Here is a 16,864-nt window from a genome sequence, read left to right on the forward strand (position 1 = left end):
GATACCCACCGTGAACTGGTACTCTGGACAGCCTCGTGACAATGGCAGGTCCCCATAAACACACAAAACAAGACGATTTCTGCAAGGGATGGGATGGGGCTCCTTCCTTTGCAAGGTCAGAGAGATCTCTTAGAGAGGGACAGGTGATCTGGAGCCTGGATGATGAAGAATGTCCGCTCTGTCAAAGTCTAGTGGGGATGGAGACCTGTGAGTCTGAGGAGTAAATTCAAGTTTCATCAAAAAAGAGAACAAAGGGCTGGAGAGATGGCTCAGAGGTTAAGAGCACTGACTGCTCTTCCAGAGGTCCTGAGTTCAATTCCCAGCAACCACATGGTGGCTCACAACCATCTGTAATGAGATTTGACACTCTCTTCTGTATACGTAATAAATAAATCTTTAAAAAAAAAAAAAGAGAGAGAGAACAAATGTCCTGAAGCAGGCTGTGACCAGGGACACTTACAGTTGGGAAAGAGGTGTGACTGAGGCTGGAAAGCAGAGACCTCACTTTGCTAGAGGCAGAAGTGTACCCTATGCCCCAAGTGTGTGTGTGTGGGGGGGCACTAGATGAGTGAGCACTGTATTGATGTTGAAAAAGGATTGATTGCCCTGGGGGCTGGGAATAAAGCTCAGTTCTAGAGTGCTTGCTTGGTATGCTTGAGGCCAGAGGCGCAATCCCCAGCAGTTGTGAGTGGGGGATGGTGGTGGTGGTGGCGATGGCCAGACTTGGTGGCCCATACCTCTAATTCCAGCACTCAGGAAGCTGAGGCAGGAGGATCTCTGTGAGTTTATTGCTATCCTGGGCTATTCAGTGAATTCTAGGCCAGCCTGTGCTACCTGTGTTGAGATCCTTTCTCAAATTTTTAAAAAAGCGAAGATCACCCTCAGTGTAGTTGCATAGCATGAACTGCAGGGGGCAGCATGGAGACTGCAGCCGAGGCAGAAACCTGGGAGAGTCCTTAGCGTAGCCTGGAGAGAGTTGTTTGCATAGCCTGGAGTAGCTGTGACCCTGAAATAGCTCGGAGAGGTAGATGTGGGTCTGTTTGGGGTATAACTGAGAAGAGTGAGGGAATGAGGAAAAGAGAAACCAGAAAATGCCTGGTTTTGTTTTTAACTTGAACAGCTAGGCTTTTGTAGTCATCTACCTGTGAGGGGACATCAGGAAGGATGGATTGGGGAAGGGAAAGAGGAAGCCAGAGCCCTCTTTTAGCCATGGGGTCCTCCATAGGCTCTAAGGGAAAGTGCTGCATGGTGGTGAAGTACTTCTAGAGTCCAACAGGGAAGTTTTGGCCAGAGATAAAGCTCTCAGATTCAAAACACAGTCTGTGAAGCTGGCGCAGGAGAAACTGATGAAGGAGTAATAAATAGATGTTACAAAAGACCTACTCAACTTGCTTAGGGAATACTAAGTTACACAAAGTGAGATTTGGCAACAGGAGAGCACAAGGATGAGTTATATAGTAACCCCGCTCCTTAGAAATGGTTGGGAGGAGCCGGGTGGTGGCGCACGCCTTTAATCCCAGCACTTGGGAGGCAGAGACAGGCGGATCTCTGTGAGTTCAAGGCCAGCCTGAGCTACAGAGTGAGTTCCAGGAAAGGTGCAAAGCTGTACAGAGAAACCCTGTCTCGAAAAACAAAACAAACGAAGAAAGAAATGGTAGGGAGAAAGAATCCATGCTTCTAACTGAAGTTTGGAGTCCCTCAGCGAAACTGTACGTATAGCTGATAGGAATTTTTGTAAGAAAAATAGGGCATAGAAGCAGACAGACTTGATCTCAACAGGCTGCGGCTGTTTATTGGAACAGCGAGGGGCTCCAACCTTTCCTTGGGATTAAGGTTGAGTGCACTCCGAGGGGCTGGGGGAACATATATAATATACATAGGTAGCTAGCTACTAGGGAGTTTCAGCTATTTTTTTTTAATGGCTTGACTGGAAGCAGGGTGGGTTGTTTTCAGTACCCCTGCGTATTGTTTCTACAGGTGGAACACATGAACAGGCTTTGGCCAAGCAATTCTTTATGGCTAGGGGTGATTGCCCAGTACAGCCCGACTCAGTTCCTCGTGATCTGAGGCTATTACCCAACAATTTCTGTTCAGGGCTGGCTCCCTTTTGGGTATTAGCCAGAACTAGTCACCCGCTCTTATTACAGTTTTCCTTTATTAATCTCTAAGTGCTCGGAGTGATTTCTCATTGGGAAGGCATATTCATTCTGTAACAAAGACACAGGTGGTATAACAAGCACTGTGGGAGTGAGCACAGATTAGGACAGGAGAGCCGAAGACAGAGCCTCAGGTCCATCATTCAGAGGTGACAGGAGGAGAAAGGTGACAGCATCTTAGCAGACGCAGCCTGAGTTGTACGGGAAAGGAAGGCAGACTGGAGTAAGACAGGCGGGGACAGTTGTTGGAGCAGGGACGCTAGGCGTGCAGATCAAATGCTGAGAGGTGAGGTCGAGAAATGGACTTTTGGCTTCAGCAGAACTGAGGGCGCAAGTGCCCCGGATGGAAGCTGCGTCCTGGGATAGTGGGAAGTGAAGATGGGGAGATGGAAGGGCGGAGCAGAGGACAGGGGACTGAGGCTTTTGGAGAGCTTGGTGGTGAGGCAGGCTATAAACAACCAGGCTTCCATAAGGGAAATGTTATCATAGGAGTGAGGCTCGAGATGGAGTTAGGAGCAAGAGAGGTCATCCAGGGTCTAGCTGGGTTTCCAGGGCAGCAGATGGTGAGCAGGGCTGGGGCAGAACTTAGATGGCTCTAGAGAGGTAGCTTGCTTCGTTGTATGTTTTTGTTTTTTGTTGTTTTTGTTTTGTTTTTTCAAGACAGGGTTTCTCCTTGTAGTTTTGGTGCCTGTCCTGGATCTCGCTCTGTAGACCAGGCTGGCCTCAAACTCACAGAGATCCCCCTGGCTCTGACTCCTGAGTGCTGGGATTAAAGGCGTGCGACACCGTCGCCCGGCCGTGTTTGGTTTTTTGAGGCAGGGTCTTCCTATATAGCCCTGACTGTCTGACCTTGAATCCACTACATACACTAGGTTGGCTTTGAACTCAGCACTGCCTACCCCTGCCTCGCAAGTGCTGGCACTAAAGGTGTGCACCATCATGCCATGTTGGCTTCTGTATTTTTTCCTTTGAAGCATAAGGAACTTGAGGCCCGGGTATGAGAGGTCTGGGTGAGCCACCTCAAGGAACTTTTGGGGGGCAGGTTGGAGGAGCAGGGGCCTTAGGAGACATGTGGACTGGATTTGAAAGTGGGTGTACTCACAGAGGTGTGCTGGTTCTTGGGCAAAAGACTAATTCAAGTAGAATCTGGAATCATCCTAGATGAGCAGGGTGGATGGAGAGTTGGGTTAGACTTCAGATGTTAGTCTGCTTCCCGAGTGTTGGGATTTGGGGATTAAAGGCATGCACCATCGTCGCTGGCTCAGATTGCTTCCTTATAGAACCCAGACCCACTAGCTCAGGGGTGGCACCCACAATGGGCTGGGCCCTCCCACATCAATCGCTAATTAACAAAATGCCCTACAAGCTTGCTTGTAGCCAGATGTTATGGAGGCGTTTTTTCCTGAGGCCCCCTCCTCTCTGATGACTCTAGCTTGTGTCAAGTTGACTTGACTCAAGGCAGGAAACAGAAAAGGCTTTGGGGTTTAAGCAGACAGTCATATCCTCCCACCCAGCCCTTTACAAAACAGAGCCAGAAAGGTATATCCTAGTTTGATGTGGTGCTGTACGCCTTTAATCCCAGCACTTCAAGGCAAAGGCAGATGGATCTCTGAGTTAGGGGACAGCTTGGTCTACAGAGCAAGCAGTTCCAGGACAGGCAGGGCTACATAAACCTTGTCTCAAAAAACCAAGAGGAGGAGGGGGGAAGGGATGGGAGGGAAGGGGAAGGGAGAAAAGAAGGAAGGAAGGAGAAAGAAAGGAAGGAAGAAAGGAAGGAAGAGAAAGAAAGAAAGAAAGAAAGAAAGAAAGAAAAGAAAAGAAAAGAAAAGAAAAGAAAAGAAAAGAAAAGAAAAGAAAAGAAAAGAAAGGCATTTCACCAGAGACTTAGGAAGGGGTTCATCTCCCTTGTGCAGATGGGAAAGCTGAGACCTGGTGATGTTAGATGCAGCTGTAAGCCCTGAATCTCAGCTCTGGGGTGAGATAATGACAACATGCTCCCTTAGCTCCCCACTGTGTGTCCCATCCTCCCCCCACCCCCCAGCATCCTCAGGGAACTCCTATCAAGGAGATCCAAAGAGCTTCTAGGTGCTAACCAAGCTGTGTGTTTCTGTACAAACACTTGGAGGCAGATCTCATTCATCCCCTCACACACTTTCTCCCTCATTCACCCACTATTTCTCATCATTCATTCATGAGTTTGAGCTGCTAAATTTCCATGAGGGGTGAATTTTCACTCGTTGGCAAACTGCTCATCCAGCTCCTAGGTAGCCAGGCGGCAGCAGGCTGCTTCTCACCCAGTCTATACCCAGAGCCCATCGTGAGTCCCAGAGGCTGAGCACACAGGCTTCTAATGTTCTTATGTCCACAGATATCCAGGCCTTCCCATGTCTGTTGCTTGTTTATTCCTCAGGGTCATCTACATGTCATGTGTACCCACCTGTCAGTCTTATGCTGTGGGATGTTCTGAACACTATGAATGTGTTGCTCTAATTGGTTGATAAATAAAAAGCTGATTGGCCAGTAGCCAGGCAGGAAGTATAGGTGGGATAAAGAGAGGAGAATTCTGGGAAGAGGAAGGCTGAGTCAGGAGACGCCTGCCTGCCATCCAGGGAGCAGCATGTAATGGCACACAGGTAAAGCCACAGGGCATGTGGCGACATAGATTAACAGAAATGGGCTGAGTTCAAATGTAGGAGCTGGTAGTGGAAAGTCTGAGCTAATGGCTGAGCAGTTTTAATTAATATAAGCCTCTGTGTGTTTACTTGGGTCTGAGCAGCTGTGGACCGGGTGGGACGCAGGAAAACATTTCGCCACAGTCTTACTTGCCTCTGTCTTCATAACAGGGCTGAAAATGATACCAACTGTCATTGATCAAATGTCACCTAGTATTTTTTTTTCCAGTGCTAATGGTTGAACTCAAGGCATTGTACATGTTAGACAATGACACTGAGCTATATATCCCCAGCCCTTTGGAAATTCCTACATCTGCCTATAAACAAATTCCTGTAAACACATCTCTCAAATCTACAAAAGCAAGGCTTGTTCATTGGAAAAAAACCTCAAGCAATGCTAAAGCACACAGAATATAAACTTTGGGCTGGAGAGATGGTTCAGCATTTGGAGCACTGGCAGCTCTTCCATAGGACTCAGGATTGACCCCAGTACCCATACTATGGCTGTAACTGTCTGGAACCCGAGTTCCAGGGGATCTGATGGCCCCTCTGGCCCTAGGGTCCTGAAAGGGCACTGCATGCACACTGGTGCACAGATACACATGCAGGCAAAACACTAATATAGATTAAAAATAAAATCTTTTTTTTCCTGGAGCTCACTTGGTAGCCCAGGCTGGCCTCGAACTCAGAGATCCCTGGCTCTGCCTCCGAGTGCTGGGATTAAAGGCGTAAGCCACCACTGGCTAAAAATAAAATCTTAAACCAGGAGATGGTGATGCACACCTTTAATCTCAGTAGCCTTTAATCCCAGTACTCGGGAGGCAGAGCCAGGCGGATCTCTGTGAGTTCGAGGCCAGCCTGTTCTTTTTTGTTTTTTGAGCCAGGGTTTCTCTTGTGTAGCTTTGCAACTTTCCTGGAATTCACTCTGTAGCCCAGGCTGCCTCTGCCTCCCAAGTGCTGGGATTAAAGGTGTGCACTACCACCGCCCAGCTTAAGGCCAGCCTGTTCTACAGGAGTTCCAGGACAGCCAGGGATACACAGAGAAACCTGTCTAGGGAGAAAAACATCCTCCTCAAACCTAGCCACCTGCACACTGCTCCCAGCAGCTCTGCTGAGCAGCTCATATCCTCCTAGAATTGCTGGGGCAGGAAGTGGGGACTCAACTGTGGGTCTTGCAAATGCTAGGCAAGTTCTTTACCACTGAGTTACACCCCCAGCTCCTCTTCCCCCCTTTTAAAATTTGAGATAAGATTGCAACTAAGTCACCCAGGCTAGCTTTAATCCTCCTGCCTCAGATTCTGGAATAGCTGAGACTATAGGACTGTACTACAGCACCTATCTCTTGTAGCTCTTCATAGATATGTAGAAACACACACATTTAACATTTAAAATGTAATGGCCGAGTTTATTTTACAAACCAAAGCTGCTTTGAACTTCCCTTTTCTCCCAACAGTAAAAGACAGACACAATGTAGGTCAGCACGGCAGATCCTTCAAGCTTACAGGATAGATGGTACACATGCCTTACAGAACAAGGTCAACGGATGCGGACCATCGTCACACCTCACCCAGCCCAGTGTACCATGAGATTTAGGGGGTAGGCCTCTCTGCAGACTTATCTGGAGAATTGCACCTGATCTCATCCTGGACACCAGGCCAGGCATAGCAGAGCTTTATAAATACTGGCGGCATGAGTGGACAGTGCAAGATCGCCTCTGAAGAGATGACATCTCTTCCTCTCCCACCAACAGTAGTAACTGAAATGGCAATAGAAGTCATTTCAGGGGGCTGGAGAGAGCATTGGCTGCTGTCCCAGAGGACATGGGTTCAATTGCCAGCACGCACATGGCAGCTCACAACCACCTGTAACTCCAGTTCCAGGGGATCCAACGCCCTCACAGATACACATGGAGGCAAACCACCAATGGACATTAAAAATTAAAGTTATTTCAGGCACTGAGCTTTGGAACAGCCACTCTCTTCAGGCCACACCACTGTTGCTGTAGAGAAATTAAAAGCCCTATACTATCTTCAGTGACAGGCAGGTGGCCTCCTCCTGCCGGTCAAACTCCAGCTATAGGAAGGCTGGCCTTGAGTCCCCTGCAGCACACACAGCAAAGACCAGGATGAGGTAGAGGTACCTAGCACCCCTGCACAGCAAAGGCCAGGATGAGGTGGAGGTACCTAGCACCGCTGCACAGCAAAGGCCAGGATGAGGTGGAGGTACCTAGCACCCCTGCACAGCAAAGGCCAGGATGAGGTAGAGGTACCTAGCACCACTGCTGAGTCCCAAAGCTCTGGCACCAGGATCTACCTGACTTCATTGCCCCACCTGAGTGGGGGCCGGAGCTCCAAGCAGTGCCCAGGCCATGCAGGGACTGAGCTCTGTTCAGCTCCTCAGCCACAGAACTGAATTCTTCCCCTTAGGGGTTAGCTGTAGGTGGGGACCCAGGCTCAGTAGGAAGAGCGGGATGGGGTCTGCCACTCCTCTTCCTCGGGAGATTTCCTGGAGAGGAATCTGGAAGGAAGCATTCTGTAAGCCTCACTCCACAGATGTCTAACCACACCTGCCTCTGAGGCTTCCTTCCCACCCTACCTTCTAGAAGTCTCTTTTCTGGCTCTTTTCTGGCGTGTGTCTCCCTAAGAGTCCCATGCTTATCAAGTCCTGTTCTCCCAGAAAGCAGAGAGAATAAGATCCAGGGAGCTCTCTGGTCCTTTCTTTAGTAGTCACAGGCCCCAGGGAACTTAAGGTCAAAGCATCCATTCCCAGTTTGGATGTACAATCCGCCCAGGTAGGTGGTCAACACTCTCAGTCACCATTGGAAGGAGTTGACTGACACTTAGCCTCTGAACTCATCTCCATCACCACTTCGCAGCCAGAGCCAGAGGCCAGTTGGTTAAATTTTAGTAAGTGCATGTGTTTTGTGCATGGCTGTGGAGGTATAGTGGGGTCCGGTCTGTGCAGGTATTTATTGTTTGAAGGTGTATCAGAGTCCATGCAGTTCAATCTTCAATCTCCTCCAGGCACAGAAGTGCTTCTGTAGGACTGCAGAGTAAGCTGTCCAGTCAAGATCTGCATTCCACCAAAAATGATCTCTGCATCCCACCACAGGCACCCAACAGTCTTTAGACTATGGATCCAGTTCAGCTCTCAGACAAAAGGTAGTTGGGGAGGACAGGGGTAGAAAAACAATAAATTAAATCCAAGGATCAAGGTCATGATGGGATGGGTGGAGTCATCCCAGAGTCTCCAAAGTCCTGGGCTTGATCCAAGAAGTTTGTGGATGAGGTAACTCAAAAGGCCTGGCTGTCAGTGCCTCTCATTTGGTCAGCAGGTTCCTCAGGCCTGAGGCTGTAGGGAGGAGGTGGTTCTGTGGGAACTGGCTTCTGAACAACCTGCAGGAAGAAAAGGGTACTTGGTTTGCTTTGGGCTGGGTAAGGAATGACAAGGTCGATTGGGAGCCCTCCCCAATCTGTTACTTCAACCATTTGGACAGCCAGCTATGGCACAAGTTAAGGATTGGGACAGAAAGACCGACCTGACTATAGGGTGGTGGGGGATCCAAGGTGGTGACCCAGATCGTCTCTAGGGGGGCAATGGAAGGTGGCTCTGGAGGTATCTGATGACTCGGTCTGCGGTTCTGCTCTGGTTCTCTGCACTTGGGACAGAAGCGCCTCACAAAGCCGCAGATGCACAAGAGAGGTATCATAACCATGAAGAGGATGAACAAGATCCTGGGGAGAGGGTGATATCTCTGTGAGTGCCTAGACCCCTCTCCCTCGCCGAATCTCCCCCATCACCCACCCCCATCCTATTTCAGTGGACCCAGCCCTCTGTGAACGGTGCCCAGAAGGGCTCTAACCCTGGGCTTACCTGAAGGTGTCATTCGAAGGATCCCATACGTTTTTCTTTGGGCAGCATCCACTGTCACAGCATCTGAATCCCCTGGTGCAGTTTCTGGTCAAGTCAGACAGGGATGGGGGGAGACTGACATCACCAAAGTGTCAGACCAAAGGGTCCTTGCTTCCCCAGACACATATACCCTCAGGTTACAAGCCACCCTTAGTGGGTGTGGGGTACAGATCCATCCTGGGTTTACTGGGAGGAATTGAGGCCTGGAGTTGAGACCCGAGTTTGGGGTTGAACATGGCCATACGCCACTGTTCGTTCCTCAGGCAGAATGATCACAACTGTAACCTTACAGGGCAGGCATGGGGCTCGAGTGTGGCTTTGCTCATTCGACTTTACCCTCCAGGTAAGAAAGGTTGGGGGCTAACAGCAGCTACAGACCTGCCCCAGGCATGCAGCTCCCAAGGTTGGGTGGTTGATGGGAGATGGCTTCAGCAAAAGTAGGATGAGTGAGGAGGAGTCTATCTCCTTATCCAGGGGCATTGTTTGAGCACACACTGCTCCCCCCACCTCCCAGCCTTGACTGACAATCATAGCCAAAAAAAACCCCATACTTACACGGAGCCACATTTGAATACAACCTGTGGGGAAAAAACAGGCAGAGGTCAGAGTTCAAAAACAGAGTTGGGTCGCAGTTCTTAGAGTGCTTGCCCAGCATACACTAGACATTGTGCTCAGTTTCTAGCAATGGCAACGAATCAGGTGTGCATAAACCAGGAAGAGTGGTACCAGAACCCAAGAGAAGGCAGGAGACCCATTCAAGGCTATATAGCCGGGTTGAGGCCAGATTGGGCTATACAAGAGACCCTGTCTCAAAAAGAAGAATCAGAGGCTGGCCTCAGACATTGCTCCAGACATCCCAGACAGTGTCGTCTCAGACTCTGCCTCTTCCCTTCCTCCAGCTCCAAGGGCAGGGTCAATGGTTGGAGCTGGGATTAAAGGCACACACTACCATGCCTCGTTTCCTCACGCCTTTTGAATCGAGACAGGCAGGGTCTCCCTATGTAGCCCTGGCTAGCCTGGAACTGAGAGATGTACCTGTTAACTGCCTCCAGACAGATTCAAGGTGTGACTACTATCCCTGGCTCCCGCTGATTTCCCCCGCCATACCCACAGTTGGGGGCTGGCCCAGGAAGCCACCTTTAATGGAGCTTTAGAGGCTCCAGAACCTCCAGAAAGCAACCCTAAGCTCCTCTCCCTCTATACCCCGTGTCCCAGGTAGAGGCGTCTCCAGGAGTTCCCTCAACACACTCAAGCCCCACTCATCCTCAGGTCCCTGCTGGGAATTGGGTCTCCACACAAGAGTTCCATCCTGTTGATAGCAGTACTGTGACTAAGCTCATGACTACTGACTCTCTTCTCCTAGGTGTCCCCAAGGCATCTCTCTCTCTGGCCACCTCACTTAAAATTACACCCATGGCCAGGTATAGTGGCCCTTTGCCTTTAATCCCGGCACACCAGCAGGTACATCTGTTAGTTGAGGCTAGCGTTGCCTACATAGCAATTTCTGGGGCAGCCACGCTAGACCCCGTCTCAACAAAAAGAATAGGAAGCCGGCTTTTGGCTTTGCTAAAGATCATTACAATAGAATTTCATTTGCTGAGTAAAGACAAGAGGACCAGTGATGGTCACAGCTGGGAATCATTCTTTCTCTCCATGCTCACAGTAGCACTGCTCTTTTTTATTGTTGTTTGTTTTTCGAGACAGAGTTTCTCTGTGTACCTTTGGAGCCTGTCCTAGAACTAGGTCTGTAGACCAGGCTGGCCTTGAACTCACAGAAATCCGCCTGCCTCTGCCTCTTAAGTGCTGAGATTAAAGGCGTGCGCCACCACTGCCCAGCTAGTACCACTATTCTTGAGGGAAGAGAGGTACAGGAAGTTAAAGACACAGCAAGGGACCCAGGAACTCAGTCACACCCCCTGCTCTTCCAAATATCACTCTGACACATCCCCCACCCCCACCCCCACAGAGTTTCTCTGTGTAGTTTTGGTGCCTGTCCTGGATCTCAGTCTGTAGACCAGGCTGGCCTTGAACTCACAAAGATCCGCCTGGCTCTGCCTCCTGAATGCTGGGATTAAAGGGGTGTGCCGCTGCCGCCACCAGCCGGCCCTGTACTGCATTTTTGTTGTAAGGTTTCTCTGTATAGCCCCAGATGTCCTGGACTTTGCTCTGTAGAGGTAAACTGGCCTCAGAGATCCGCCTGCCTCTGTGTCCTGAGTGCTGGGTTTAAAAGCATGAGCCACCATCACCAGCGGGCTCCGGTATTACATTTAAGGAGGGGTAGCAGTGGTCACACCTGCCTTTAATCCCAGCCCACTTTTACTTCCAGGGCTGAAGAAGCAGGGGCAGACCTTTGTTGACTTCAAGGTCAGCCTAATCTACATCGTGATATCCCCTGCAAAGGAATTTTAAAAGCAACGCTTTAATGGCAGGGTTCATAAACTGGACCAGGATTATTCCCTTCCCATCTTAACCAGGGGGTGGTGGTCTGATCTGGGATGGTTAGCAGCCTGCGTTTTAGGAAGCATGGAGTGGGATAGTAACCTGGATTTATTAGCTCTGATTGGGGAGGCTGACAATGCCTATACTTGGAGCTGCAGAAAGGGATCAACAAAGGATGCTGGGGTCCAAGAGTGGAAAGAGGGCCTTGAACCAGGGTTCATGCATGGCCTTGGACAGAGAACTTCAACTCCAAACAGCCAGTGGAACTGTTCTGAGGAGCAGCCTTGAGACTTCACCCCCGTTCCCCAGCAGATTCTCAACCAAGGCTGTAAATTTAAAAGGCTTATGCTCTGACCACTTCTCTGTTTGCAGGAATCTGCCAACCCAAGACACTTAAGAGTTTGGATATGAGGAACAAGAGCACAGGGCAGCGCTCAAACCCTGCCTCCCTGGATCACACAAGACAGAGGCCACCCAGCCCGGGGCCGGGCAGCCAGGTCTACTCCGAGGGCAAACTGGAATTAATCAAAGAAGTTAGGAGGGCCTCCTCCTCCCTAGTACACAAGAGAAGTCCCAGAGAGGGCCGATAAACTCCCCCAAGGTCACCAGCCACGGAGGAACAGGGAAGGAGAGACGCCTAGCCCAGACAGGCAAGACCTCAGGTTCCTCAAACTTACACAGAGAAGAAACTAAATAAGACAAGCCACGACAAAATTGGGGGTCAAGGTTCCCATTCAGGGCTGTGAGTGGAGCCAGATCTCACTAACAACACAACAGGGCCAAGCCTAGGGGCCCTGGTTTCCCAGAGCCTCCCTCCGAGGTTCCTACCTCCACTTTCTCCAAACAAAACAGAAAGGAAGTTGCTAATTGCCAGTGGTTACGAGGAATTCCTGACAAGGTAAGGCGGGACCGGCTCAAGCAAGCCTCTGCCCCATGCGGTCCCCCAAAAGGCTCAGAAGTTTTACTTACCTCATTGGGGCTTACTGGTTGGGAACTGCAGAGCAGGCTGAAGAGCAAGGTGAGCGCGAAACCCGGGACCCAGGCGTCCGGCATCCTGGCAAGCGGGCCACTGAACTTCCGTGTGTAAGGAAGGAGCGACCGGGCACGACCTTTTTCCAACTTCCCTCCACCTATGGGGCCCAGCCTCGGAACGGGGGCGGGGTTAACACACCTGAGCCGGGCTTCTAGCCCAAGCTCAGGGAACAGAAGTGGAGAGGAGCTGAGCTTGCCTGAGTCTGAGGAATTGGGAGGTGGGAGAGGTTGATTTAACAACCTTGTAGCAGAGCACTACGGGAATCCCTCTTCTGGGCTGCATTTAAGTAGTTAGGGCAGGGCGTGGTGACACCAACCTTTAATCCTAACACACAGAAAATCTCAGTGAGTTCAAAGCCAGTATGGTCTCCTTAATGAGACCCAGGACAGCCAGCATTACATGATAATAATAGTAGTGGTAGTAATAAATAAAATAAAAAAGCCGGGTGGTGGTAGCACACACCTTTAATCCCAGCACTGGAGAGGCAGAGGTAGGTGGATCTCTGTGAGTTCGGGGCCAGCCTGATCTACAAAGCAAGTTCCAGGACAGCCAGGGCTACAGAGAAACCCTGTCTCAAAACAAAAATAAAACAAACAACAACAACAGAGAGAGAGAGAGAGAGAGAGAGAGAGAGAGAGAGAGAGAGAGAGAAAAGAAAAAAAAGTAAAGAACGAGGTGGGGAGTGGTTGTGGGGAGTGGTCTGGGAAGATGTCTCGGGTTAACAGCACTTGTTCTTGGACCTGGGTTGGCTCACAAGCATCTGAAGCTATAGTTCCAGGAGATGACTCCCACTTCTGAACTCGGAGGCCACATGGCGTGCACATGGTGCACATACATATATGCAATAAAATACTCACACATATAAAATGAAATAAATAAATCTTAAGCAACAACAAAAACCCAGCAGGGCCAGCAGATGACTCAGTGGGTAAAGGCGCTTACAGCCAAGGCTGAAAACCTGAATTTTTTGTTTTGTTTTGTTTTGTTTTGTTTTGTTTTGTGTTTTGGTTTTTCGAGACAGGGTTTCTCTGTTTAGCTTTGGGCCTTTCCTGGATCTCGCTCTGTAGACCAGGCTGGCCTTGAACTCACAAAGATCCTCCTGGCTCAGCCTCCCGAGTGCTGGGATTAAAGGCATGTACCACCACCGCCCGGCTGAATTTTGTTTTTTTGAGACAGGGTTTCGGGTTTCTCTATATAGCCTTGGCTGCCCTGAAACTCACTCTGTAGACCAGGCTGGCCTCAAACTCACAGAGATCTGCCTGTGTCTGCCTCTGAGTGCTGGGATTAAAGGTATGGGTCACCACCAGCTGGCAGGTGGATTTTTTTTTTTTTAATTCTGTATAATCCTGGCTGTCCTGGAACTGCTCTGTAGACTGGGCTGACCTTGAACTCAGAACTCCACCTGCCTCTGCCTCCCAGTGCTGGGATTAAAGGTGTGCACCACCACCACCACCACCACCACCACCACCGCCCCGGAATAAAAATATCTTTAAAATGAAAAATTTGAGAGATCAGCTCAAGACTGCTGAATTATGCCTAGCTACCCCACCCTCACCCTTGTATCTCACATGAAAGGAGGGGTGCTGTACCTGCCCAGAGATGAGAGAGGCATGAAAAGGGAGGAAGGCTGAGATTTCAGAAAGACAGGGCAAGGAACAAGAGAGACAGTAAGGGGGGGGTGTCATATAAATGGTGCCATTCCTTTGTGCTTTGCCCAAGAAGGGAGGAAAGGCGCTGGGTTGGAAAGGGAAAACCCTAGCACAGCATCCCCACAGTACTGGGACATTAGTGTCCCCTCCCCTTTGCAGTTTTGTGGGAAGTTGCTGGTACATTTCCTTCCTGATTTAAAAAAAAAAAAATCAAGGCTAACGACTTAATGAGGAAGCCGAGGCTAAGGACTTGTCCACTGTGGTCAAGGAGCGGATAGCCCTCAGCCTGGACGAGCTTGCCAGGTGGGATTCCTGGAAGGACTCAGGCAGTCAAAGTCGGGCCGCCAGGTGGCAGCATCGTCCAGCGCCGAGGTGCGCGCAGGGACCCGGGACTAGACCTGAGAGGCCTTTTTCAAGAAAACGGGCAGACAGGTGGATGCATGACTGTCAAGGGTGGAAGAGAGCTAGTTCATGTAGTCTAGTGACCAGTAGCAGCTGAGCCCGGGGAAGGGGCGCAAAGAGGTGGTGGCTGGGACGTTGCCTGGTCTGGGGACTCAGGAAGGTCACTTTGGGAGGCTTTGGTGTGGTTGCGTCCACTCCGACTTGGCTTCTGGGAAACAGCTGGCTTCTTGGAACCCTCCCCTGCCTTCTGGTCCCCCTTTCCTCTGTCATTCTGAGAGACTTCTCCAAGCTTTGTCTTTTCTCCCAGTCTCCGTTTTCCGATTTCAGCATTTCTCCATCTCCAGCACCCATCGGGCTGCCTCCGTTTCCCCCTCCTATTCTCTCTGTCACTGTAGGTCAGTGGAGGAAGGGGACTTTTGGCTTTGTTTTTGCCTGCATTTCCTTGACTGCTTTGGTCCTGCACTCCACCCCCACCCTTTCTTTCGCTCAGGGACCCTCCAGCTCGCTCAGTCTCCTCCACAGAATAGGTCTCTGGTCTCTCTCCCACTTTCTGCCTCTGTTTCTCATTATCCCTTGGCCCTTTCTACTTCTTAAAAACAGAACCTTCCAGGACTAAGCCAAGTGCAATTGAGATCTGGCTCTAGAGAATGCCCTCTCTATTGGCAATCTTTGATGACTGAATCAAGGGAGAGAAAAGGGAGGGAGTATGCCTCTTGACGCCCCCCACTCACCGCCCCCCTCCACTTCCCCGGTATTGGAGCCTGACTAGCGCCCCCTGCCTCCAGCCAAGGAGGAACGTCTTTGGGAGAGTGTTGAAACCTCCCAACAACACTCAACACTTCCGCCTCTGGAGTGAAATTGTCCCTGATTTGGACTTCTGACCCTCCTGCCCCTGCCCAAGCCCCAGTGTTTCAGTATCCATGTCCTCAGACATACTTCTATCATCCTCCATTGCCTGCTGCCTGCTACCCTGCCCAGCCTTGGAGCCCTCTAGAACTGTGTCTCAGGGAAGAGGAGAAGGCCGGGTTTCAGGGACCGGGGCATACTAAGTAGTTGGGGATGGAGGGGATGGGGGTGGTGGAGGGCTGGAGACATGAAGGGAAATGGCTGGTGCCAGTGGCCCCGAGGGACAGAATGAAGCCAGTGTCATTTCCTTGTGGGTTTCCGACATCCACCTAACCCAGATCTGATTGTTGCTAAAAAAAAAAAAAAAAAAAAAAGCACCCAATTAAAGTTGCAATTAGAGAATACTAAAATTTATTTGTTATGTGAAATTCAAAGTTACCTAAATAATTTTTTTCAAGACAGTTTCTCTGTGTAGCCCTGGATGTCCTGGAACCCACTCTGTAGACCAGGCTGGTCTAAATCTCAGAAACCTGCCTGCCTCTGCCTCCTAAGTGCTGGGATTAAAGGCCCCCATGGCCCCCACTAAATAAATTCATAATTACTTGGCAAATCTGGCCCACATTTAAAATGTCACAGGAGTAGACATTGGAGAAGAGCTGTTCCACACTCTACCCTTGTCTTCTAAAGGAGACAGTGTGGTCCTCAGACTTCACTCATCAGGCGGAGTCCAATGGGGCCCTGAACGTTGCTTCTGGCCTTCCAGTTCCATAATACCATATTACCCCTCTGTGTCCCTTTCTGAAGATAGGGAGGGGATGAGACTGGAAATTGGGGGTTCCTGCATAGGACAAGAGCCCAAGGCCCTTGTCAGAATCCACTAAGACTCTGGGGCTCAGCATTCCCGTAGGTGAAGTTCGGTATGGAGCTCAGTGGAGAGCTGGGTTTTTTTGTTTGTTTGTTTGTTTTGGTTTTTCGAGACAGGGTTTCTCTGTGTGGTTTGTGCCTTTCCTGGCTCTCGCTCTGTAGACTAGGCTGGCCTCGAACTCACAGAGATCCACCTTCTTCTGCCTCCTGAGTGCTGGGATTAAAGGCGTGTGCCACCACCACCCAGCTTGTTTTTTTTTTTCTTTGTTTTGTTTTGTTTTGTTTTGTTGGTTTTTCGAGACAGGGTTTCTCTGTGTAGCTTTGCGCCTTTCCTGGAACTCACTTGGTAGCCCAGGCTGGCCTCGAACTCACAGAGATCCGCCTGCCTCTGCCTCCCGAGTGCTGGGATTAAAGGCGTGCGCCACCACCGCCCGGCTTGTTTTGGTTTTTTAAGACAGAGTTTCTCTCTGTGTAACCCTGGTTGTCCTGGAACTCACTTTGTAGACCAGGTTGGCCTCGAACTCACAGAGATTCACCTGCCTCTGTCCCCAGAGTGCTGGGATTAAGGGCGTGTGCCACGACCACAACAGTGGGAGCTGTTCTTGTCCAGAGAGAAGTCTCTGTGGCTCTCTGGATTCCACACCAAATTCCAGCTGAGGTTTCCCAACAACGGCAAAGTCAATATGACTTCTCCACATTCACTCTTCTCCAGGCCGTTTGCTGAAGAACGAGTTGATTGTCCGTGGGCCCTCTTAGGGCCTGGCTGTAAGGGCCTGGAGGTCAGCTGGCCACCCACGCTTCCTCAGAGAAGGCAGCTGGAGCCCAGAGGCCAGGAAGGCCAACTCACAGAGGACATGAGAGCTGAGTCACAGTCACGACCATGCAGGTTCT

The 16,864-nt window shown here is 50.3% G+C and overlaps 1 protein-coding gene across 1 annotated transcript; it reads right to left on the reverse strand.

Annotated features, from left to right (window-relative positions):
• Window positions 1-8,121: 8,121 nt before the first annotated feature.
• Tmem92 (transmembrane protein 92) lies at window positions 8,122-12,232 on the reverse strand. Its single transcript, XM_059270714.1, has 5 exons — window positions 12,149-12,232; window positions 9,296-9,318; window positions 8,702-8,785; window positions 8,367-8,562; window positions 8,122-8,223 (listed from the first exon to the last, which is right to left on the reverse strand). Exons 1-5 carry the CDS (start codon window positions 12,230-12,232, stop codon window positions 8,122-8,124), a joined length of 489 nt encoding a protein of 162 aa, XP_059126697.1.
• Window positions 12,233-16,864: the final 4,632 nt, after the last annotated feature.

This window comes from Peromyscus eremicus, chromosome 8a (assembly GCF_949786415.1).
Source record: "Peromyscus eremicus chromosome 8a, PerEre_H2_v1, whole genome shotgun sequence".
Lineage (NCBI taxonomy): Eukaryota > Metazoa > Chordata > Mammalia > Rodentia > Cricetidae > Peromyscus > Peromyscus eremicus.

Bases quoted from the DNA above. Each gene is read 5' to 3' on its own strand.
- Tmem92 (XM_059270714.1), bottom strand. From the start codon at position 12,232: ATGCCGGACGCCTGGGTCCCGGGTTTCGCGCTCACCTTGCTCTTCAGC. The intron at 8,786-9,295 runs GTAAGTATGGGG...TGACTTGACCAG, and splicing joins GTATTCAAATGTGGCTCCGT to AAACTGCACCAGGGGATTCA. The intron at 8,563-8,701 runs GTAAGCCCAGGG...CCCTCTCCCCAG, and splicing joins CCTTCGAATGACACCTTCAG to GATCTTGTTCATCCTCTTCA.